The following is a 25,516-nucleotide window of genomic DNA, read 5'->3' on the forward strand; positions in this document are numbered from 1 at the left end:
TAGTTTAATGTTAACCATGAAACCATTAACAATTTTTCTAATAGGTAAAGTTGAATTTAAAAAAAAATAATTTTTAAACAAAAAATCTTTTATCTTAATTCTTTTATTTCTAGGCTTCCTTTATGCTGCTTGTACCTCAAGTGATCTTATACGCAAGACACGTAATGTGCCACAGATATATTATACACAACAGGGGCCACCGGGTCCTCCAGGACCGCCGGGTCTACCTGGAGCTATGGGTAATAAAGGACCTCGTGGCCCCACCGGAGATATAGGACCTGTCGGTTCTATGGGTCCTCAAGGTGTTCCAGGTCCTGATGGCCGAGATGGAGCTCCTGGCATGCAGGGTCCGCATGGCTTAAGAGGTCGTAGAGGTTTTCCTGGAGCTAGAGGACCGCCTGGTCAACCGGGACCTCCAGGTTTTATGGGTCCACCTGGTCCTCCAGGAGCGCCTGGTACTTCGGCCAGACATATGCTGTCATATATTGAGGCTATGGATGAATATGAAGATGAATTGTAGAGATGTAAAAAGGATTTTGTTGAAATAAAGACAGTTTATATATAGAAATATGCGTTTTTTACTTTACGGATTATCAATTTGACTAAGGATCAAGAGATTCTTGTTAATTACTATGAAAAGCTTAAAATAATCTTGTAGTTTGGAATAAGATGGACACTAACGTAGGACAATAGTCATTATACTGAAAAGAACTTTGCCTGTTCAATATTTCAGCACTTCCGAATAGTAAAGTTTACTTCTTTTCTGATAATTTGGAAGTTGTTCTTTTGTTGCGGACTTTTTTTAATTCAAAATCGAAATTCAAATAATTCTGTTGGCTACTTTGAACTACATTCATCTATATATATAAAAGTCAATGTGTGTTTATATGTATATATGTATATTTATTGGTTTGAAGTTTATAGACGGCTAAACGGGTAACCAGATTTGCTTGAAATTTTGACTGTATGTTTTTCTATATCCGGAAGGAGAAATAGGATACCTTTTGTTTTGAATTTTCAAGTGGGCGTGGTACCTCCCATATAAAGTTAATTTTAACCGAATTATAACTTCGGAAATGCCATTTGATTTTATTCGATTGCAGCTTCCTATTTGCTTAGTATTTGCAATGACAATTGATAAAGCTCAAGGTCAGTCTTTGCAAATTTGCGGACTAAATCTAGAAAATCCATGTTTTTTACATGAACAGAAACTAATTTCAGATAGACTAACCCCCATTTTCTCAATATCTGGTTATCGTTTTTCGTAACGATAAACCTCCAATTAACATTTTTTTTGTATGAGAACTGTCAGTTTATCGTCACGTTAAAAAATAACCAGAGATTGAGAAAATGGGGGTAAATATATTGTAAATCTTTCCGGTACGGGTAGCGAAGCACACCGGGTTTTAGCTAGTCTATATATATAAAAGAATAACGTTACTGACTCACTGACTGACTGATTCATCATCGCACAGCCCAAACGACTGAAGCTAAAATCATGAAATTTTAACTGTGGATTCCTCCCTCCCCAAAACGATCCGATATGAAGGAATTAAAAAAAAAACTTAAAATTGCATGTTACTCCATTTAAAAAATAGGCTGATAGGTGTTTCGTACTTTTTCGAAACTCGAAGCATTTAGGGGAGAAAACGGGTAAAAACTGTATTTTGGTACTTTTTTGGCACCATATGTATCTTTTAAACCAATAAACATAGAAACAAATTTTAAATCGTATTCTTTACTTATCAACAAATAAAAAATATAAGTTTGGTACTTTATGGAAATTCGAACCCTTAAGGGATAAAAATTGGGTTTATTTTTGGTACTTTTTCATAAAATATGCTTTTCTATAATTTGACATAGACATACGAATATTTTATTATGAAGTCCCACCACGATGCTGATTTTTATTTGAATAAAATTTTACCACCGCAATGGGGATAAAAAAGGTACCAAAAAGGGGATAAAATCGAGAAAATACATTTTATTTGAAATTATTAAAGTCAATTTTGATAATTTGTTTAACATTGGCTCCTGTATTCATACAAAAATTAACTAACAGGCTGTTTTTTTGGAACTCGAGTGAATATTGAGCAAAATCCGGGTAAACAGTTCGGTACTTTTTTTAAAACATATTTTTTATTGGGCACATTAACACAGATTTTAAATGTTTGAGACATGCCTGTAGCATAAACAATTTTGGCAAAATGGAATATATTTAAATTTCAAACTTGGGGGTGTTCAATGAAGAAAATGTAAATTGGTACTTTTCTCCTAATGGTACTTTCTTAACATTTTAAATTATTTCAGTTATCGACATTAAAGTTAGCTGATATGTATCTGAGTGAAGTTAGTGTTAGGAATAGGGTATAATATTTAGGTACCAAAATGTGTGCACTGAACTATAGGTACTTTTTTATTCATCTAATGGTACTTTTTCAATTTTACTAGCATAACCCGGTGCACTTCGCTATCCCTGTGTGGACAATGTTTGAAGAACCTTGCAATTATTATTTTGTATGGGAGGTGACTCACATCCTTTTCCGACCTCTCCCATTTTGGGTTCTATGCCCTCTAATCTAATTCCGTCAATATTCAGCCAAACTCCGCACAGTAATAAGAAATTAATTCGCTAAAAGTTTAAACACTTTTACAATTATAGTTCTACAGATATTCGAAATTAATTATATACTTTGTATAGGGTTTGCCACGTCCACTATTCCAATCCCAAAATACCTACATATTTACTTATCTACAATTACATATTTGCCCCCAGTTTTTTAAATTTGATAAATTTAAAAATTGTTTATGCATATGGGAGTTAGAAAATAAAAAAACCTTCAAAATATATTTATTAAAGCAAATTTAAATTACTAAAGTCTTCTTCTTTGTTTTCTATAACAACTCTCACTTAAAACAGAGCGAAATCAATACTGTTTAATTGTTTCTCCTATTTACTTACAACAACAAATTGAACAAACACGCATTGTTTTGTTTACTTTTTAGCTTAAGGTTCACATGTACACGTTTTTGCATATGTGTTAGTAACATGTTTAAATGCTTATAACTCCTAAAAAACTGAACCGATTTCAATAATATATATTCTGCACTTCTGTGAATAAATCCCTTTAAAATGGTATATTTCTTGCCCAAATTAAATGTATAATGTGAGAGTAAAAGGGGTCTAAAGAAATCGACTTGCCTATTAATATTATGACTAGCATAACCCGGTGCACTTCGCTACCCCTACCCTAGTAAAATTAAAAAAATATTAATGGATTTTTGATAAAACCTAACTACGTACAATGGTACGAAAATAACACATACACAATATTGAGAATCTCTCAATTACAGTTCACTTGATATTCGAAAATAACTAACTAATTTGGTATGGTAGATAATTCCATCGTTCTGAACCCACCCATTTTTTAACTTTTATGTAAATATCAATCATTACTTTAACTTTCCTTTATAAGGGAGGAATGCTTAGCTATACTTCGAGCAGGGATCAGGAACAAATTTGTTTTTAGCTAACCTCCGTAGAATGGTAATACATTGCTACTGATTGATACTGAGTTTAAATACTTTTAGAATTATAGTTCTCCAGATATTCAAAATTAGTTATTTACTTTGTGCCAGGACCACTACTGCAATCCCGACCATTTTCAGCCAATCTATGTAAAATGGTAAGAGAGCTAAGCGGACAAAGTTTGAATAACCTTGCAATTATTACTTTGTATGGAAGGTAACTCACCTCCTTTTCCGACCCCTCCCATTTTGGTTCCCCAGATATTCGAAATCAATATTTACTCTGTATGGGAGGTGCTACGCCCTCTAATCTAATTCCGTCTATATTCAGCTAAACTCCTCACAGTAAAAAGTTTAAACAGTTTTACAATTATAGTTCTACAGATATTCGAAATTAATTATTTACTTTGTATAGTGCCACGTCCACTATTCCAATCCCGAACAATTTCAGCGAAACTATGCAAAATTATAAATGAGCCATTCAGACTAAGTTTGAAGAATCTTGCAATTATAGTTCACAAAATATTTAAAAATAACTATTTAATTTGAATAGGGCTCTCCATTTGTTCCAACCCGTCCTATTTTTTATTAAACTTCATGCCGTGATAAGAAATTGATTCGTATGAAGTTTGAAAACCGTCACAGTTATAGTTCTGGACATTTATAAAATAACTATTTACTTATGTACAATTACATATTTACCCCCATATGCATAAACAGTTTTTAAATATGTCAAAGGTTTATAAAACAAATTTTGAATGGAAATTTTGTTTTATAAACCTTTGATAAATTTAAAAATTGTTTATGCATATGGGAGTTAGAAAACAAAAAATAAAAAACACCTTCAAAATATAGTTTTTAAGTGACTTTGAATTACTAAAGTCTTCTTCTTTGTTTTCTATAACAACTCTCACTTAAAACAGAGCGAAATCAATACTGTTTAATTGTTTCTCTTATTTATTTACAACAACAAATTGGACAAACATGCATTGCTTTGTTTACATTTTGGCTAAAGGTTCACATGTACACGTTTTTGCATATGTGTTAGTAACATGTTTAAATGCTTATAACTCCTAAAAAACTGAACCGATTTCAAAAAAATATATATTCTGCACTTCTGTGAATAAATCCCTTTAAAATGGTATATTTCTTGCCCAAATTAAATGTATAATGTGAGAGTAAAAGGGGTCTAAAGAAATCGATAGCCTATTAATATTATGATGATGATGATATGACAATGGACTTAGAAACATGAAATTAAGCATATATGGTCCTAAGTGACTGAGAATTCTAAGGGGAGACTTTTTGGTACTTTCTCTTTATTCGAATGGTACTTTTTGTAAATTCTTTACCAATGAACCTAGAAATAAGCAATAAAGCTTATATGGACCCGAGTGAGTGGGAATCCATAGGTGGCTGCTTTTTGGTACTTTTTCTATATTCTAATGGTACTTTTTGAATTTTCTATAATAATGGATATGAAATTAAGCGTATATGGTCCTAAGTGAGTGAAAATTCAAGCGGATACTTCATGGTACTTTTTTTTATTATAACTGTACTTTTTTAATTTTCTAAAATAATGGACTTAGAAACATGAAATTAAGCATACATGGTCCTAAGTGAGTGAGAATTCTAGGGGGAGACTTTTTGGTACTTTTTATTTATTCTAATGGTACTTTTTGTAATTTCTTCACCAATGAACCTAGAAACCTGAAATAAAGCTTATATGGAACCGAGTGAGTGGGAAACCACAAGTGTGGACTTTCTGGTACTTTTTCTATATTCTAATGGTACTTTCTATAACAATGGACTTAGAAACATGAAATTAAGCATATATGGTCCTAAGTGAGTGCAAATTCAAGGGACTTCATGATACTTTTTCTTTAATCTAATGGTACTTTTTGTAATTTCTTCACCAATGAACCTAGAAACATGAAATAAAGCTTATATGGACCCAAGTGAGTGGGAAACTACAAGTATATATGGTCCTAAGTGAGTGAAAATTCAAGGGGATACTTCATGATACTTTTTCATTAATCTAATGGTACTTTTTTGAAATTTCTATAACAATGGACTTAGAAACATGAAATTAAACATATATGGTCCTAAGTGAGTTAGGATTCTAGGGGGAGACTTTTTAACACTTTTTCTTTAATCTAATGATACTTTTTTGAAATTTCTATAACAATGGACTTAGAATCATGAAATTAAGCATATATGGTCCTAAGTGAGTTAGGATTCTAGGGGTAGACTTTTTGGTACTATTTCTTTATTCGAATGGTACTTTTAGTAATTTCTTCACCAATGAATTTGGAAACATGAAATAAAGATTATATGGACCCGAGTGAGCGGGAGACTAAATAGTACTATTTCATTCTTTTAATTGGGGTGGCGAAGCGCACCGGGTCAGCTAGTATTTAATAAAGTTTCTTGACTAAACCGTCAGTTAAAATAGAAACTCGATATCGATCGCAGTTTATGCAAATTGATCTTGGTTTATAACAAAATTTAAACTGTTAGTTATGTTAGTAAGCCATTATCACAGTTAATGCAAATTAATCATGGTTTAAAACTAGTTTAAGTAACTTAATGTCTGTATCCACACTTTAACACTTAATTTCCAAAGTTTTGCAGATAATCTCTCTTTCTTTTAAAAGTAATCAAACATTTTATCATAAACATTGAGCTGATTTATAAAACACATTAAAATTTAACCACAATATACCAAATATCTTTAATCTAATACAATGTTAAATAAATTTTCTTAGAATTTTGAAACTATTTTACAAAAATATTGTCATCTAGATTAAATCGTTAGTTTGCCAAACTCTTAACCAACAGCTAACAGAGATTGGATATAAAATGACTAGGCCACATTTGGAAATTATGTAGTCTAACAAAATGTTGCACAGAGTTAAAATATTGGGTAAGTTTAGCGGTTGAAAAAGAAAATTAAAGAATATTTTCATTTCAATATAATTTTCTTTTATTACCAGTAATTTTTTTGGCCTGTTTTGGTGCTAGTTGCCACTGTTCCTCTTTGAAGGCTCTGAAACATGCCCGATCTAATGATAACAATGATAATTCTCCCCAAATTGTCTACTATTCACAAAGTGATCATTACCAGAAAAAGGACAAACCCAAAGAGCCTCAAATAGTGGAGGAAGATTTTGAAGAGACCGAGGAGCAGGAAAAAGATGGCCGTAAAGTACCCGATTATCTATATCCCACCACCATACCCATGATGAATGATAATTTCAAAATTGTTATACCACAAATGTCCAACTATCCCATGTATGGTTTGGAAAATCGCATAGCTTTTAATGAGATGAGACCAGCGGCCAATTACTATAATCCACAGCGTTTGTCTTTGGTCAATCCCAATTTACAATTTGGCTTGAATTTGAATGCTAATGCGGGCATGTATGGAGAACAGAGGCCATCCAAGAAACCCATGCCAGAAGAACAATCTATGTACCAACCAACAGCCATATTGCCATTTATCATAGCGGGACCACCAGGACCTCCAGGGCCCCCTGGACCTGCCGGTCCTCAGGGACCAGCTGGCAGAATGGGACCTCAGGGTAAGCCAGGACCTCAGGGACCCATGGGACCTCCTGGTCCCCAAGGACCTTCTAGCAATCCAAATAATGCTTACGCCGCCTTAGGACAAAGTCATGGTGTTTGGTATACCGGTGGCAAGCCCATTATACCAATTTTACAATCCAACAATAATAACAATAATGAGGAACAATAACGAGAAATAAAATATTGAAACCAAATATTTACTAGTTGTTTCTTTTAATTTCATTTTAAAATACTATAGTTTTTAAACATTAAACCTAACACCCACTTTCTTTTAGTTTCTATTTACTTTAATTTATTTGATTAGTTGTGTGGTTTTTTCTATTAAAAAAAAACAGTCAAAATTAATGACGTTTAAATTCGAATGTATGTTAAAATGTTGCTCTTCTACGAATTTGTATTATAATTGTATAATTTTGTTTTGTTTTTTTAGCTGCAGGCAGTAAAATGTTTAGACATTTTAGTGATTAAGTTCCCCTTAAGCTATTTAGAATTTATTTGTTGATGGATGTTTGGGGAACAATCGTTAGAGGTTAATAAACTTCTGCGTTTGAAATTGAGTTTTTTTTTTAAATACACTTATAATAATTTTGGAGTTTAAATGGAATAATTTAAATAATTCCTAATTAATTTTTTCGATTCTAATAAAAGCTGCTCCGAAGCCAGCTTACTGTGTGTAATTTTTTAAGTCATGGAAATATAACCATATACGGACACCAGCACGTGATAAAAGACCAAAAAAAAAAAACCCGTGTCTCCCAGTTAGGAATTCGGTGTCAGTTTTGCAAAAAAAGTGATCATTTTCTCAGTCTCATATCTTGCAAATAGTTCGGAATTTTGATTTACTTTCTGAGGCAAAGTTGTAGCCCCTATCATAAAGAACAAAAGTTGTGAAAATATAAATATATCGAGGCCTTAGCGCCAAATTATCGTAAGCGACAAAACACAAATTTTACAGGAGAAGGTTTTTTTTGATTATTTTGATATTTATACATAGAATTAAAAATGTTATGATGCGATATAATATAATTTCGTTCAAGCTATTTGACTATTTTTCAAAAAATATTTATAACTTTTGACAATTACAAATTCATGGAATATGACAAAAAATGTTTAATATTGGATTTTTGCATAGATAAATTTTTTTCGAATTGAAATTAAATTTTTATTTATAAATAGTTTTTAATAAAATTTCACAGTTATATAGATTTCTATATTTAAAATGGAATAATGAAAACGAATTTTGAAATTTATTATCAGCAATCCCGCAACTACCAAAAAAGTGTTGAAAAATTCCAAAAATGCTAATTTTTAGTTTTTTGGCTATAATATCCATACCAGGGTCGGGGTTATCGGGACCCTTTACAAAATAATTACAAACATATTGAGCCACCTATAATCGGTTACTATATTTTGATATCGGATACGCGATTTGAGAATTTTTGCCCTAAAGTTTTATTTTACATAAAAAATAGGTGTTTTTTGAAAGGACCTGGTCCCCTCGGTAACAACAATTTTGAAATTGGTTTTCCTTTAAAATATTTTATCAAAACTTAGCTTTCAGAAAGTAGAAATTCCTTATACATCCTCTTAGAAATTTTTTTGCGATAACTTAAAAAGAAAAAAAGTTTTTTTTTCCCAAAAAAATAGCGAAAAATTGCTTTTTAAAAATTTTTTAAATTCAAATGCATATAACTTTGGACTTAGTCATTATTTTTAAACAGTTCTTTTTCCATTTGACACATACATGTGTTGTTAGTCCAATAAAGGAAAATTGGAGAAAATCGGGAAATATTTGGATACGCTGTTATCAAAAAACTGGAGTAGGGTGGGTAAAATTGCTGAAAATTTAATTTTCAAATGCGAATATCTCCTAAGCTATAATAGATAATTGATAGCTACGACGAGGTACTGCTCGATGAGAAGATTCTACATGTATAATGTTTTTGAAATCGAAACTCAAACCAAGAAATAATATCGTTTTAAAAATGTAAGATACCCGAGGTGTCCTACTTTGAGGGCCCTTGGTGGCGCCCCTGGTGGGCCCTTGAGGTCCACGTTCAAAACTTAAACTCGAAAACACTTCTTCTTTGCGCATGTGAAATTTCATTCAAACCAATCTAACCATTTAGAAGTTACTGATTTATTTCCCTCTTTTTTTTCTATACCACTGTGTGTCGCTTACGATAAAATTTGTTTACTGTAAAATATAAACATTGACTTACGATAACATCTTACCGCCTATATTTTTGATGTTATTAACAATTTTGATATTCTGTGAACGCTAAAACATCAGTCGGTCCATAAAATTTTAATTTCTGCAATAAAACACAAATTTTAAAAATGTGGCTTACGATAATTTGGCGCTAAGGGCTCGATATCTTCAAGATCAAAATCGCAAACAACATTAAAAAATGGGTTTTAAAAATCCCGATTGAACTCAGGCGAAAGTTCATGCAATAGTCGTGGCAGTAAGAGAAATATCAATGTTACGAATATTCAAGTGCTTTTTAATTTTATAATAATGGCTGTATGACTTTGAAACATTTATACTGGTCATATTTTAAGGCCAAGAACGAATCAAACCAATATCGGAGATACTTTGTTCCAAAGTGAAGGGTATCCCAGAGAGAAACAAATAGTAGAAATAGCTATCTAAACTATCTGGGACACTTTTTGCTAAGAACAATAGGTAATAAGTTATATGGGTGAGAAAAAACTACTGCTCGGCCAAAATGTCAAACCCCCTTTAATTCAAAGATTTCTCGACCGATCCTGTTGAAAAATTTAGATGTAATTCAGACGTTACATCTAAATTTCATCCCGATCGGAAAACATCGATTTCAAAAGTTGGTTCACTTGACATGAAATCCCTCGTATTTATAAATTTAACGATGTATAAGCAACTCGCTTATTATTAAATACTAGCATAACCCGGTGCACTTCGCTACCCCTACCCTAGTAAAATTAAAAAACTATGAATGGAAATACGAAAATAACACATACAAAATTTGAGAATCTCTCAATTACAGTTCACTTGATAGTCGAAAATAACTAACTAATTTTCTATGGGAGATACCACTCCACTGCTCTGATCCCACCCATTTTTAAACCTCTTATGTAAATATCAAGCTTTACTTTAACTTTCCTTTATAAGGGAGGGGTCATTCCTACTAAGCCGATAATGCTTAGCTAAACTTCGAACAGGGATCAGGAATAAATTCGTTTTTAGCTAACCTCCTTAGAATGGTAATAAATTGATTGATACAGAGTTTAAATTCTTTAGAATTATAGTTCTCCAGATATTCAAAATTAATTATTTACTTTGCGCCATAACCACTAATGCAATCCCGACCATTTTCAGCCAATCTGTGTAAAATGGTAAGAGAGCTATACGGACAAATTTTGAAGAACCTTGCAATTATTACTTTGTATGGGACGTGACTCACATCCTTTTCCGACCTCTCCCATTTTGGGTGCTATGCCCTCTAATCTAATTCCGTCTATATTCAGCTAAACTCCGCACAGTAGTAAGAAATTAATTCGCTAAAAGTTTAAACACTTTTACAATTATAGTTCCACAAATATTCGAAATTAATTATATACTTTGTATAGGGTGTGCCACGAACACTATTCCAATCCCGAACAATTTCAGCGAAACTATGAAAATTTATAAAATTTATAAAAGCCATTTAGACTAAGTTTGAAGAATCTTGCAATTATATTTCACAAAATATTTAGAAATAACTATTTACTTTGTATGGGAGGCGACTCACCATTTTTTCCGACCCGTCCCATTTTTCATTAAACTTCATGAAGTGATAAACCGTTGAAAATCGTCACAATTATAAAATAACTATTTACTTATCTACAATTACATATTTACACCCATATGCATAAACAGTTTTTTAAATTTGTCAAAGGTTTATAAAATAAATTTTGTTTTTTAAACCTTTGATACATTTTAAAATTGTTTATGCATATGAGAGTTAGAAAATATAAAAAAACACCGTCAAAATATATTTATTAAAGCGAATTTAAATTACTAAATTCTTCTTCTTTGTTTTCTATAACAACTCTCACTTAAAACAGAGCGAAATCAATACTGTTTAATTGTTTCTCCTATTTATTTACAACAACAAACACGCAATGCTTTGTTTACTTTTTAGCTTAAGGTACACATGTACACGTTTTTGCATATGTGTTAGTAACATCTTTATACGCTTATAACTCCTAAAAAACTGAACCGATTTCAATAAAATATATATTCTGCACTTCTGTGAATAAATCCCTTTAAAATGGTATATTTCTTGCCCAAATTAAATGTATAATGTGAGAGTAAAAGGGGTCTAAGGAAATCGACTTGCCTATTAATATTATGATATATTTTCTCTATGTATTTATACCCTACACCACCATAGTGGGGAGGGTATTATGCGTTTGTGCAGATGTTTGTAACACCCAAAAATATTAGTCTAACACCCACCTTAAAGTATACCGATCGACTTCGAATCACTTTCTGAGTCGATTAAACGATGTCCGTCTGGCTGGCTGTCCATATAAACCTTGTGCGCAGAGTACAGGTCGCAATTTTGAAGATATTTCGTTGAAATTTGGTACATATTATTTTTTCAGCTCAAGAACCAAGCCTATTGAAACTGGCTGAACTCGGTCCATTATTTCACCTAGCCCCCATACAAATGTCCTTCCGAAATTGGACTTTATCGGTCATAAATGTTTAATTTATAAATGTAACTCCACAAATTGAGCTCCAAATAAGTTTTATATATACAAAATTTATGTCACCAAATTTTGTTATGATCGGTCCATAATTAGTCATAGCTCCCATATAGACCCGCTTCCGAAAATTACTTTAACGTGCATAAATCGCTTAAAAATGTTGGTATACTCACAAAATTCAACATAGTAAACTTTCATATAGACACAAATCACACGACCTAATTTCATGGTGATTGGTCCATAATTGGTCATAGCCCCCATATAAGGTCCACTTCCGAAAATCACTCAAAAATATAAATTATTGAAATTTTAAAAGAAAAATGTTTTTGCTCTTTTACTTAGTGTAGGGTATTATATGGTCGGGCTTGACCGACCATACTTTCTTACTTGTTTTTGCTACTATTTTAGTGATTCGGCAAAATTTTAAATACATGTTTAGTTCATGCCTGCGGTTTAATTTAATGATGAATTGTTTTCTTTTTTAAATTAATTTAAATGAGACTGCATGTCTTAATTAAACACATCTGAAGCGAAAGAAAGTTTTTAATAAACAAATTACAATGTAATTTAAAGGAAATTATTCTTAAAAGTAACTAGTAATATCGTTAGTATTAGTATTTCAAAATTAATAAATGAAAGGAACAAAAAATTATCATTTACAGTTTATAGGAGAACTAGTTCCATTACGTACAAAAATTCTAATCGAAGAAATAGTTCTAGAATTGTTCTAAAGAAGGAGTGTTTTTTATTAACACTGGTTTTATTAAACTTGGTATGGTATGGTATTCAGGCAGCCGCCCAAAACCTTAGTCCTTGGGTCCAATAAACGTTCCCTTTGTGATACCTGAAAGGAGAGTGAAAAACGGAAAGAAAGAAGTTAAAGAAAAGGGAAATCTATAGATTGAGTCATAGTGAAGTTTGCAAGAGTAGAGTGTATATGAAAGAGAGAAGGAGGAGTGGGGTTCAGAATTCAAAGAATTCGAAAACGCAGACCATCATAGGCTGGCTGATGTGTACCCTAAGAAGTACAGTTTGCATGTCCGGTCTTATCAACCATACGCTTTCCCTGATAAAGGCGTCTATGTACCTTAGTTCCTTCACAGATAACCCGGAGAGGGTACTAAAGCATCGCTCACCCAAAAGCCTGGCACGTAGGTCACCCAGTGCCGGGTAGTTACATAAGAAGTGTAGGATGATATCTTCCTCTTCCTCATTCTGACAACTTCTACAGAAGTCGTGGTAAGGTAACACAAGTCTTGCGGCATGTGTACCGAAAGTGCAATGGCCGATGATCATCGCCACCATGATGCTTAGTTGTGTTCGTTGTAATCGGAGTACTTACGACGTGCGTTTGCAGTCCAACGCAGGCCATATCATCCTCGTGGTGGCACAGGTGGATTCATTACCCCACCTTGCATGGGCAAGTTCGTATTACGCGTCATGTATCAGTTCCTTGCAGGTTGACAACGAGATTCCACAGAGGAAGTGGAAGCTCCTATCCACGCCAAGTAATCAGCAATACAATTGCCCTCATTGTCCCTGTGTCCACGTACCCATGTGAGTACAACTGTCGAATATCTCGCCATTTCATTTAGGGATGTCCGGCATTCCTGGACCATATGCGATGTTGTGTAAACACCTATAACGAGGATTTACTGTCAGTATATATACGGATATTTCTACCAGATACACTGTAATATCTGAGCCAGTTTGCCGTTCTTCTAATGGCCTGAAGGATGCTGCATCCATTTGTGAGTCCAAAGGATATTCTTATTCCGAGTTCAGGAATGTATGTACCCCCACCCACTCCATCCCCCTTTTTGGACCCATCCGTATAGATTGATAGCCTCATCTCTCAAACTTGGAACCATTGGACTTTTTGAATTTCTTCTGGCTCTTAACAACAACAGGGATCTGTCAGTTGACTTCTACTACCTTGTGAGTTGAGGAGAAATAGGAAAAAAGTGAATTTCGTCTGCTCATTAAGCATTACTCAAATAAAAGCTATGCTTGATAATTACCATGGGAAATCTGTACCATCAATTTCAATGGTAAAAACGTGGTTCAACCTCCACCAAAAAGATGGTGGGTATATTGAGTTTGACATTCCTTTTGTAACACATCGAAATATTGGTCGTAGGATCAGAGAGTATATATATTCTGGATAGTTATAGAATTCTAACACGATTTAGCTATGCCCGTCCATCTGTTGCTGGAACGATAGAGGAACGATAGTGGAAGGGGAAATTCTATAATTTCAAATAATCGTTATGGATCAGAAATGTTTGAAAATGTGTCAAAATCGGTCAAGAATAAACAGAGTTAGGAACTCAAATGTAAGACAACCTCCAAAAAATTTATTTTGGACATCCATTATCGAAGATATTTGCAAAAAAAAGTCATGGTAAAAAACGAAAATGTCAAAATTTAAACATAACCCTTTCGGGACGGAGTTTTATTTTGAGAATCTAACTATATATGGTAGAAATGTTTGCTTATTCTAAAAGATGAGGAAAAAATCGTCCTTTTATCCTGGGACATATTATTCTGAGACATAACTGGAGCAAGGTGGGTAAAAATTTTGAAAATTTAATTTTCAAATACGAATATCTCCTAAGTTATAAGTTATAATTGATAGATACGATACGGAATCCAAACGAGGGGAGTAAGTAATTTTGGTATCCCTGGCCGTTCCCCTGGTGGATCCATGAGATCCAAACTCATAACCTGAACTCGACAAGACTCCCGCTTTGCGCATGTCAAATTTCATTCAAATTGGACTAAGCGTTTAGAAGTTAGAGATTTATTTCCCTCTATATTTTTTTTTATACTACTGTGCGGCCGACTTCCCAACTGCTCAAAATTCAACAATGTTGTGAAATTCATTTCCAAACTGCATGAATAGACTCTTAAACATGGTTTAGGTGTTATTTAGATAAGAAATTGCATTTGAAAATTGCTGGGACGTATTATAACAGTAGACCCGAAAGGGTTAAATATCTTTCATGCCTAACGGAGACAGACTTAAGTATGTAATGTAGTGGCAATGATAACCGGACACTGCATATTTGTCAATAATGCGAGGACAATTGGTCTGCCCTATAACGACTTCTGTAGAAGTTGTGAAAATGAAGAGGAGGATGAGACCATTTCTAATCTTCTTTGTCATTGTCCGGCATTAGGAGATCTACGTATCTGGGACATCGTTCCTTAAATAGTCTTTCTAAGCTTTCGTACATGAAGTTAGAGTGCATCAATGCCTTCGTTAGGAATAACAATTGTCTAATCAATCAATCTTCTGAACTTCTTCCTCTTTACTTCTTCTACTAATTTATTACTTCTGACTTTCCCCTTCTCTTTTCATCACTATCTAGCCCTTTTTAAAATAGTCTAACACCCACCTTAAAGTAAACCGATCGACTTAGAATCACTTTCTGAGTCAATTAAACGATGTCCGTCCGTCTAGTTGGCTGGATGGCTGGATGGCTGGCTGGCTGTCCATGTAAACCTTTGTTTGTCCCAGGGACCAAGCCTATTGAAACTGGCTGAAATCGGTCCATTATTTCACCTAGTCCCCATACAAATGTCCTTCCGAAATTGGACTTTATCGGTCATAAATGTTTAATTTATAAATGTATCTCCACAAATTGCGCTCCAAATAAGTTTTATATATACAAAATTCATGTCACCAAATTTTGTTACGATCGGTCCATAATTAGTCATAGCTCCCATATAGATCCGCTTCCGAAAATCACTTTATCGTGCATAAATCGCTTAAAAATGTTGCTATACTCACAAAATTCAACATAGTAAACTTTCATATAGACATAAATCACACGACCTAATTTCATGGTGATCGGTCCATAATTGGATTTTTGAAATTTTAAAAGAAAATGTTTTTACTCTTGTACTTAGTGTAGGGTATTATACTTTCCATACTTTCTTACTTGTTTATTTATAGTTTCAGGTAACACAAAGGAACCTATTGTTTGGATCCAAGTGAGCTGCACTTTATGCTGTCTATACTGTTAACCTAACCTGAATATCTTTCAAAATATAAGTGACAATTTACTGAAATAAACTTGAATTTATTTACCTTCCCACTTGCTTTATTACAAAGTCTCAATCGTTGAAATCTGTCTATATTTGCACAAGTTACAAGCTCTACAAAGTTTAACTAACCCCAACTGGTCAACTTTGACACCCTGTATCTCACCTTGTATTCTGACAGGTTGGTTACAAATTCCATTTTCTTAAAGCCTATGTCTTCCTCTACGATTTGTTCATACATCATTTAAAATACTTTGAAAATCTCGTTCCTTTGGTTAATTTCTTAACAACAACGTTAATCTTAAGCCTCATTTGGATCACGGGCAATAGTGAAATGAAGAGGAAATGTAGAGGCGGTTTGGATTATAATTAATTAAAGTACAACCAGTAGATACTAGAACAATAATGGGAACGTTAAACAATTCTTATGTTACTGTCTAGCGTTGGTTAGCCTTTTGGGGAATTCTTGTACATCTTGGTGAAATTCCACACCTCGATGTTACTCTTCAAAGGCAAATGTGGAGCGAAACTGGTGCTCCTAGGAATACGGACCTCATTCCTGGTAAGAATTTTCTAATTTAAATTCACGCCTGACTTATATAGTGCAGCGGGAATCCAGTAAGCACCAGGACTTTGTCCTGTCTGGATCATTGTTAAGATCACTACGGTGAGGATGCTGTGGTTGTAGTTAATACCTGAAGCGAGTAGAAAGATCGTTGGTTTAATAGCACGGACCTCATTCCTGGTAAGAGTTAATTAATCTAAATTCGCGGCTGACTAGAGACTTAGCTAAATCATCGGGGATCCAGTGAGTCCCAGGACATTGTCCTGTCTGGATCATTGATGAAGTCACCTCGTTGAACAGGCTGTGGTTTAAAACCTGAAGCGGGTAGAAAATCGTTGGTTTAATGGCTGACGTTTGTGCTAGTGGCAAATTTCGGACAATAAATTGTATCTTAGACCCCTTTCACACTAGGCAATTTAGTTGCGCAAGTCTCTTGCCCAACAACAAAACAGCATTTAAAATTTTCTTCTCCTTAACCCGACATTACCTCTGCCATCTACAAACACAAGAGACTTGCGCAACTAAATTGCCTAGTGTGAAAGGGGTCTTACTAATTACTGTGACGGAATTCAACACAGCCATTAAAACTAGCAGATACATTCGTGATATACTGATCGTTGGGCTTGGTTCTTGGTCGAGGTTTACAGTGTGTGGGGTTGGACCGCACACTTTGACTTATCGGCTGGGAGCCTTTGAAGTTAGAGATCACATATTCGACTGGTTTACCAGATCGGATGTTACTGCTTTGAAAATGGTCCTGGGCTTTGCTGATAGGCTAGCAAGAGACGAGGGATTAGATAGCCTGAGCTCTCGAGAAAGGAGCTTGCATATTGATCTGTGCAGTCAATATGTGAAAAGTTGCAAATTGTGTGAATGGCGATGAAAGACGCATCGATTCTATCCAGTGTTAAGAACACCGTGAGGTTAGGCATTCGAGAAAGGTACTTAATCTTAGACACATTGCCTAGTGTTGGTGAAGAAACGATCGCCAATGCCTTCCGTAAACAGTCCAACCTATCGCACTTTGAATTTAAACGAGTTTCGTGGGGGTCTCTGCTTGAGCCGTGAACCATGCTATCACAATTAACCAATCTGTTCAAGAGTGTTGGATCTGACTAAACCTAATTGATGTTTGTCACGTCTTAAACTTAAAATCACACCATGAGTCGTAATATAGTTTGTTATTTATGCTGTTTTTTGCCCTATTAAAAGAGCTTTTAAATCAATGAAACTACAATTAAATTTCGTTAATTTGTTTTTTGTTTTAATATGTTTTTATCTTTATAAATAAATAATAAATAATTTCAATAAATAAATTGTACTAACTAATTAATAATAAGTATGTATGTAAGTATTTATAACAATTTACAAAATGACTACTTAAGCTTTGATTTCGTTGGCAGCCTCGGTCAATTTTTCGGGCTGTGGTACTTCAACATGTTCGGCCGATGATTCCTTATCACTGGTTTCACTTGCAGGCGTTTTATCAGTACTATTTTCGGTTACTTTATCGGCTGATGTTGATTCTGATTCGGTTTCTTTTTCAGCTTCCGCAGCAATTGTGGTAGATTCAGCTTCATCCTCATCATCATCATCACCAATGACTTGTTCAATGGTTTGTTGTAGGAAATGTTCGAATAATTGGAAATATTGTTGGGCACTGGTGGCTACTTGCTGGGTATTGGGTAGATCGGTGACTTTCTTGATGGCATCACGAATCATGATTAAAACAGAGGTATTAGAAGAACCTGAGGGGGTGGCAGCGGGTGCGGCAGCAGCTGTTTCGGTAGATTCTTCAGCTGGTTGTTTTTCTTTATCCTCAGAGTTTTCGGAGGGTTTAGAGTCTTCCTCAATTTCATTATGGCTAACAGCCTCTGAAACATCACGTCTCAGTCTGCGACCATAAAAATCATCATCATCATCTCCCTCAGTATCATCATCGTCATCTTCATCACTGCCCTCTTGTGAGTCGGCGACCGATTGCTCATAAGCCTGTTGACGTCTAATGGCATTCAGATGTTGTGCCTCAGCATCCTCTTCCTCATCATCCTCATCGGAATCTTCACCCGAATCATCTTGAGGATAGGCCTGACGAGCACTCCTCATATTTGCCTCTACACCTTCATAATCCAATTTATGTACTACTGCATCCGTGTTCTCTTCGGCAGCTGCTCCTCTTAAAGAGGCCGCCTCCAAAGAACCGGCAATACAGATGACGGCACACAATACTAGGAATAATTTGCAACTCATTTTTGTGATTGGTGGCGATTTGTTGGCAGAAGGTAATTCCTTCTTTTTACTCCCACAGTTTAAATGATTTAACTGAGCATATACATTGATATGTTTTGGCCTTTTATAGGTTTTTGTTTCTTTCTTTTAAGCCAAAAGAAAACAACAATAAAAATTATGCACTAAACAAAACAATCGCTGAAGAAAACAACAACAGATCAAGCGGATAATAATGATGGAGAAAAAATGTATAAAAAAAATGAAAGTAAAAACAATTTCTTATGGATCTTTGACGCTTTTACCACAAAAATAATAAAAACCAAATACAAAAACACAAACAAAACAAAAATCCATATTGATATTTTTATTTTTTTTTTTGGGGTTTTGTGTATTTTTATACCCTACACCACCATAGTGGGGAGGGTATTATGCGTTTGTGCAGATGTTTGTAACGCCCAAAAATATTAGTCTAACACCCACCTTAAAGTATACCGATCGACTTAGAATCACTTTCTGAGTCGATTAAACGATGTCCGTCCGTCCGTCCGTCCGTCCGTCTGGTTGGCTGGCTGGCTGGCTGGCTCTCCATGTAAACCTTGTGCGCAGAGTACAGGTCGCAATTTTGAAGATATTTCGATCAAATTTGGTACATATTACTTTTTCGGCCCAAGGACCAAGCCTATTGAAACTGGCTGAAATCGGTCCATTATTTCACCTAGCCCCCATACAAATGTCCCCTCGAAATTGGACTTTATCGGTCATAAATGTTTAATTTATCTATGTATCTACACAAATTTCGCTCCAAATATGTTTTATATATACAAAATTCATGTCACCAAATTTTGTTACGATCGGTCCATAATTAGTCATAGCTCCCATATAGACCCGCTTCCGAAAATCACTTTAACGTGCATAAATCGCTTAAAAATGTTGGTATACACACAAAATTCAACATAGTTAACTTTAATATAGACATAAATCACACGACCTAATTTTATGGTGATCGGTCCATAATTGGTCATAGCTCCCATATAAGGCCCACTTCCGAAAATCACTCACGAATATAAATTATTGATATTTTAAAAGAAAAATATTTTTACTCATTTACTTGGTGTAGGGTATTATATGGTCGGGCTTGACCGACCATACTTTCTTACTTGTTTTTATTGTTATTAACGCCATCGTCATCATCTCCATCAACATCGTTATCATGATTATTGCAAGACATCATTGTTGCGAAGGTTTATTTTGATCGTTTTCTGACTTTGTTTACTCTCTTTCTGCTTTTTTTTTAGCCAAAATATCGAGAAAAAACACTCTCATTTATTTAATTTTTTATTCAGCAATGGCTAAAAAGTAAAAACAATCATCATAAATCAGTTTTAAGTTTTTTTTTTAAGAAAGAAAGCTTCATTAAATCAATATAGCTCTCTGTGAATTAGTGTTTATGGATTGGAGTCGGTTACTTTTTGTTTATAAGTTTGGTGCTTATTCAATTAGGTGTTAAAACATTTAGGTTCCAGATGATTCTTATAAAATTAATTTGAAAATTAACTTGGTTTTTGGATTCTTAATAGCTCCTAGAACCCAAAATCGGTTCGATCGCAAAAACTATACTGTTGGATTACAAGGAATACTAATATTTGGATTAACAGATTGCAACTAGTTTAGAATATCGACATAAGAGAATCTAAACGAGCCAGTGCATAAAATAGATTGCCGGCACCTGAAGGTTTTAATGGGTAAAATAACATGTGTTAAGAGGAACCTTCAAAGTACAGGTAGGATTGATTTTAGAGTTCTGCGAAGGCGAATAGTCTAGTAAGATCTTTCTATAACATTTTCGAAGGATCTTTGCTTTTGGCAAATCTTATTAAACTCTTAAATTTGTTTATAAAGAACTTTTAGTTACATCAGTTTCCTATTTTCCTTGCCAGATTAAAAAGTCTTTAGCACCCTTTGCGAGTTTTGCTATGCCCGAGAATCACCAACATCAGTCCGATCTTTTATGCTCGACGATCGCGGTGAGGTATTCTTTTTCAATCCTAGCTATGTTTGTGAGTTTTGTTTTTTTAGGGAATCACCAATATTAAAGCCATCCTTTATGATCGGTGGTCATGGTAAGTTTTGAGAGTTGGCGTCATATTGCACCCAATTGGTTATTCACTTTTTGGTTTCGCATTGGATTTATTACAGTATTAGTGGATGACTGAAATCCTTTTATAAGAGTGCCTAGAACTAAAAACCTAATTTCTGTTTGCCTCGACAAATTTTAAAAGCAAAATTTATATTAACCCTATCTTTTAGATTCGGCGATCGCGAATCCTAAATGAAAAGTCATCAGCTTAATTTGTGAGTTTTTCTATTCCGGGGAATCACCAATATAAAACCTTTAAGTTATGAGACGTTTTGTCATATTGCCGCCACCTGTTTATTCACATTTTTGGTTTCACAATCGATTCATTCCAGTATTTGCCTCAATAAATCTCGAAATCAGAAGTAAATTCATCTCGAGTATTGGAGTCCGCACTTCCAAATACTTTGAGATGGACATCAGCACCTACAATTACTGGCATCTTCCAGTATTGAAACCTTTTTATAATTTCTGTTTGCCTCAATAAATCTCGAAATCAGAAGTAAATTCATCTCGAGTATTGGAGTCCGTACTTCCAAATACTGTGAGATGGACATCAGCACCTACAATTACTGGCATCTTCCTTAAAATAATTTTCTCTGCAATGATCTTGTAGATCATGCAATTTGACTTTGCCACAATAAATGTTAAAATCCAAATTAAACTCACCTGCAGCAGTTGAGTCCGTACTTTTCCAGACCGAGAGATGGGCGTTTGCATTAGCCCTTACAGTCACTGTCTCTGCAATTTTCCAGATCTTGTCATTTGAAAATTTGTTACTGTAGGCGTGAGCCATATAGCTATATGTGACAAATAAAGTGTCAAGGGAGAATGGCAATTTGCTTGCAATGGTGAAAGGATCATAAACTAGATACTATCATTATCTTTATCACAGAGATCAAAAGGAATTAAGATGCTCAAATAGTCCTAGGCAGTATTTTACCGGTGAATGCAGAATTATTGAGACAGTGAGAACTTCTCATCACCTACAGTTATGTCGATTAGTGGTAGAGTAAGATATGCATCCCATATATTTAATTTACCAATATTTTGGTGTTATTCCTAGAGTCTAGGAGAGTGTCTTATTTTATCTGGAATTGAACTGAGTCATCTCAGTCGAGCTAATTAACAATCTTCATATATATCATCACTTTGACGACCACGGGGACACTGGTGTCCCAACCCAAAAATATTGAATAGCTAAATAACGAAAAAAAGAATGGGTTCCATTTTAATTAGTTCGTAAACGTGTCTTTTATTAATGTGTTTAGATTAAAACAAGTTCGGTTACTGCATTATTTTTTTATTGTCTTTGAAAATTGAGAGTTTTATTGGTACTGTGTTCAAGAATTGTTCAAAAATTAGTCTTATGGTCGTGAAAAGGTTAAATGGACGTTGCCTTGGTAGACGAATGGTGAGATAATATTTGGAATCTCCTTATGGATTGTAAAACTTCGCCGCTATGCAGGTTTGTAGTTCTTTATTTGCTATACTCCACAGTTTCGGCAGTTAGCTGCTCCTCATCTGCTACAGTTTTGTGGAGGAGATAAACACAAGAAACAGCCATGTAATTGTACAGGTTTACTTGATTTATGCCTTATGTTTTATGATCATTCTGAGTCTAGGAGTGTGTCTTCGTCAATTGCTTTGCTTAGAGTTAAACTGATTGCCTTCTTGGTCGTCCTCTAAAGTAATTTCGTCATATAATATGTTTTCTGTAGCAGCCTGATCCAAATTACCCTTAACGGGAGTTTTCTTGATGCCACTTTGGCAGACAGATGGATAGAATGACTTTTGGAATCTTTTTTTGGTTAGAAAAACCTCGCTACTCCCTAATCTTATGGTAGGATTTTCTATACTCCGCAGTTTCATATGAATCTGGGAATATTGTTCAGAAAGACATCGATTGTAGCAGGTCTAAAATACCACCAAAAAACCTTGGCATACGTTTGAAGATTCCAATTACAAGCTAGTATCTTTGAATTCAGTTTTAAGAGGATAAGGACCTGACAATATCCCCATTGTCAATGACAGAACTCACGAGCTAACCTGTGGTTACTTATGGCAAAAAAAACTCAGCTACTCTCCTATCTATGGGGTAGTAGGTGTGGATTTGCGATATTGCTTTGGTATATATTTAAAGCTTCTAATTACAAAACAGCTTCTTCGAATTGAGTATAGGGACTCAGAAACCTTCCATTAGCTTCCTGTGGATCATGTCTCAGTTTTAGCAGGATAAAGACCTGATAATATCTCCACTGTCAATGACAGAACCCACGAAATGACCTTTGATTACTATGAAGCAGAAGTAGACTTGTTGTGCTTTCGTGGTAGAGGGGTAAAAAGAATGACATTCGGAATAACCTTATGGCTCGAAAAACTTAGCTACTTTCAGTCTTGTGATAGTATATTTGGATTAGCGATATTCCGCAGTTTCCTATGAATCAGTCAGTATTGTAGATGTTGGTATATTTGTTCAGAAATATATTGAGTCTAGTACTATCAAAAATTCATCTAACATTCGTTGGAATAGGATTAAAGTTTGATGCGATCTAGAACAAGGCAGTATCTTCCAATAGTTCCTGCGCATCAAGTCATAGTTTTAATATGATATGTTCAGGTCGATATCGCTTTGGTCTACGATATGACTTTTAGTTACTTCATTGAAGGAACATACTTGTGAGATGGGGTAGATACATGGGTGGAAAGAATGACATGTATATTGTCCATTTCGCTTGCAAAATTTCGCTGCTCTTCTAGTAGATCTATATTTGTGATACTCCACAGTTTCGGATGAATCAGCTGAGGTTGGTATATTGTTCGAGTCGAGCTGTAGAAAATTCACAAAAAATTGTTTGGCATAGGACATAAGTTTGACGCTATCTCCAGCAAGCCAGTAACTTTACATTGAGGATAGGGCATGCATGAGGATAGGCATGTGCAGATGTTTGTAACGCCCAAAAATATTAGTCTAACACCCACCTTATGCCGATCGACTTAGAATCACTTTCTGAGTCGATTAAACGATGTCCGTCCGTCTGGCTGGTTGTCTGGCTGCCCATGTAAACCTTGTGCGCAGAGTACAGGTCGCAATTTTGAAGATGTTTCTATAAAATTTGGTACATATAATTGTTTCGGCCCAAGGACGAAGCCTATTGAAACTGGCTGTAATCGGTCCATTATTTCACCTAGCCCCCATACAAATGTCCTCCCGAATTTGGACTTTATCGGTCATAAATGTTTAATTTATATATGTATCTCCACAAATTGCGCTCCAAATAAGTTTTATATACACAAAATTCATGTCACCAAATTTTGTTACGATCGGTCCATAATTAGTCATAGCTCCCATATATGTCCGCTTCCGAAAATCACTTTAACGTGCATAAATCGCTTAAATATGTTGGTATACACACAAAATTCAACATAGTTAACTTTAATATAGACATAAATCACACGACCTAATTTCATGGTGATCGGTCCATAATTGGTCATAGCCCCCACTTCCGAAAATCACTCAAAAATATAAATTATTGAAATTTTAAAAGAAAAATGTTTTTGCTCTTTTACTTAGTGTAGGGTATTATATGGTCGGGCTTGACCGACCATACTTTCTTACTTGTTTTTAACAGTATATGGACTCGAAAATATCGTCACTACCAATGACAGCTCAATCGTGCTGCCCTCTGGTTACTTCACTGTTGGAATATATCTGTGAGGCAGCTGTGTTAAACGCTTGTCCCTTGAGTAATAGTTCTGGAGTTCAGAACGTTGTCGTTCAGATGTGCTCTTAGACATAATGATATTTTTATTCTACACACTAGCCATCGATGCAAATTGCAGTAGTCCAACTTATCTAAATCAGATAAGTTGTACTTCTTTGTAATATGACAAGAAGATTTTAAACTAGAACAGGCCAACCATTGGTGTGTGGGGATGTGTTAATTGAAATTTGTTCTACATTTTTCTTTTTCCTTTTAATATACCCTTTACCTCCTTGATAAGGGTATATATAAGTTTGTCATTCCGTTTGTAATTTCCACAATATAATTTTCCGACCCTATTAAGTATATATATGCTGTATCCTTATAGATAGCGGAGTCGATTAAGCCATGTCCGTCTGTCTGTCTGTCCGTCTGTCAGTTGAAATCAATTTTCTGAAGACCCCAGATATCTTCGGGATCCAAATCTTCAATAATTCTGTCAGACATGCTTTCGAGATGTTTCCTATTTAAAATCAGCAAAATCGGTCCCCAAATGGCTGAAATATGAGGAAAAAATCAGGACAACCTAGATTTTTGACCTATTTTTTACCTATATCTGGATCAAAAATAGACAATATGGATATCTAATGATAGATATTTCAAAGACCTTTGCAATGACATATATAAGTAAGTTGGACCTACAATGGGTCAAAATCGGAAAAAATATTTTTTAAAAAGAATTTTTTTTCACCAAAAAAAAATTTTAAAAACAAAAATTTTTTTTTTTTAAATTTAAAAAAAAAAATTTTTAATTTAAAAAAAAAAATTAAAATAACTCGAAAAAAAATGTTTACAAAAAATTAAAAAACAACTTTGGAAAAAAAAAATTAATTTATTTATATTTACAGAGACCAATGGATTTTTAAGTGGGAAATTGCAGGAGATTAGTTATTAGTTTTACACATTTCATACCTTTCATTT

The 25,516-nt window shown here is 34.4% G+C and overlaps 3 protein-coding genes across 3 annotated transcripts; 2 read left to right on the plus strand and 1 right to left on the minus strand.

Moving 5' to 3' along the window:
• Positions 1 to 16: 16 nt before the first annotated feature.
• LOC135955686 (collagen alpha-2(IX) chain-like) lies at positions 17 to 520 on the plus strand. The gene is made up of 2 exons (XM_065506045.1): positions 17 to 44; positions 114 to 520. The coding sequence occupies exons 1-2, from the start codon at positions 17 to 19 to the stop codon at positions 518 to 520; spliced, it is 435 nt and encodes a 144-aa protein (XP_065362117.1).
• A 5,909-nt stretch (positions 521 to 6,429) lies between these two features.
• Positions 6,430 to 7,285, plus strand: LOC135955687 (collagen alpha-1(XI) chain-like). Its single transcript, XM_065506046.1, has 2 exons — positions 6,430 to 6,454; positions 6,525 to 7,285. The coding sequence occupies exons 1-2, from the start codon at positions 6,430 to 6,432 to the stop codon at positions 7,283 to 7,285; spliced, it is 786 nt and encodes a 261-aa protein (XP_065362118.1).
• Positions 7,286 to 17,710: 10,425 nt separating this feature from the next.
• Positions 17,711 to 18,785, minus strand: LOC135954640 (nucleolin). The gene has a single exon (XM_065504849.1). The coding sequence runs from the start codon at positions 18,716 to 18,718 to the stop codon at positions 17,849 to 17,851; it is 870 nt and encodes a 289-aa protein (XP_065360921.1). The 5' UTR covers positions 18,719 to 18,785; the 3' UTR covers positions 17,711 to 17,848.
• Positions 18,786 to 25,516: the final 6,731 nt, after the last annotated feature.

Source organism: Calliphora vicina, chromosome 3, assembly GCF_958450345.1.
Source record: "Calliphora vicina chromosome 3, idCalVici1.1, whole genome shotgun sequence".
In the NCBI taxonomy this organism is placed as follows: domain Eukaryota; kingdom Metazoa; phylum Arthropoda; class Insecta; order Diptera; family Calliphoridae; genus Calliphora; species Calliphora vicina.

What these genes read in the sequence shown, in the direction of transcription:
- LOC135955686 (XM_065506045.1), top strand. Translation starts at nt 17, where the DNA reads ATGAAACCATTAACAATTTTTCTAATAG. An exon ending in ATTAACAATTTTTCTAATAG is followed by an intron (nt 45 to 113) that starts GTAAAGTTGAAT and finishes TTTTATTTCTAG; the next exon opens with GCTTCCTTTATGCTGCTTGT.
- LOC135955687 (XM_065506046.1), top strand. Translation starts at nt 6,430, where the DNA reads ATGTTGCACAGAGTTAAAATATTGG. An exon ending in GCACAGAGTTAAAATATTGG is followed by an intron (nt 6,455 to 6,524) that starts GTAAGTTTAGCG and finishes TTTTATTACCAG; the next exon opens with TAATTTTTTTGGCCTGTTTT.
- LOC135954640 (XM_065504849.1), bottom strand. Translation starts at nt 18,718, where the DNA reads ATGAGTTGCAAATTATTCCTAGTATTGTGTGCCGTCATCTGTATTGCC.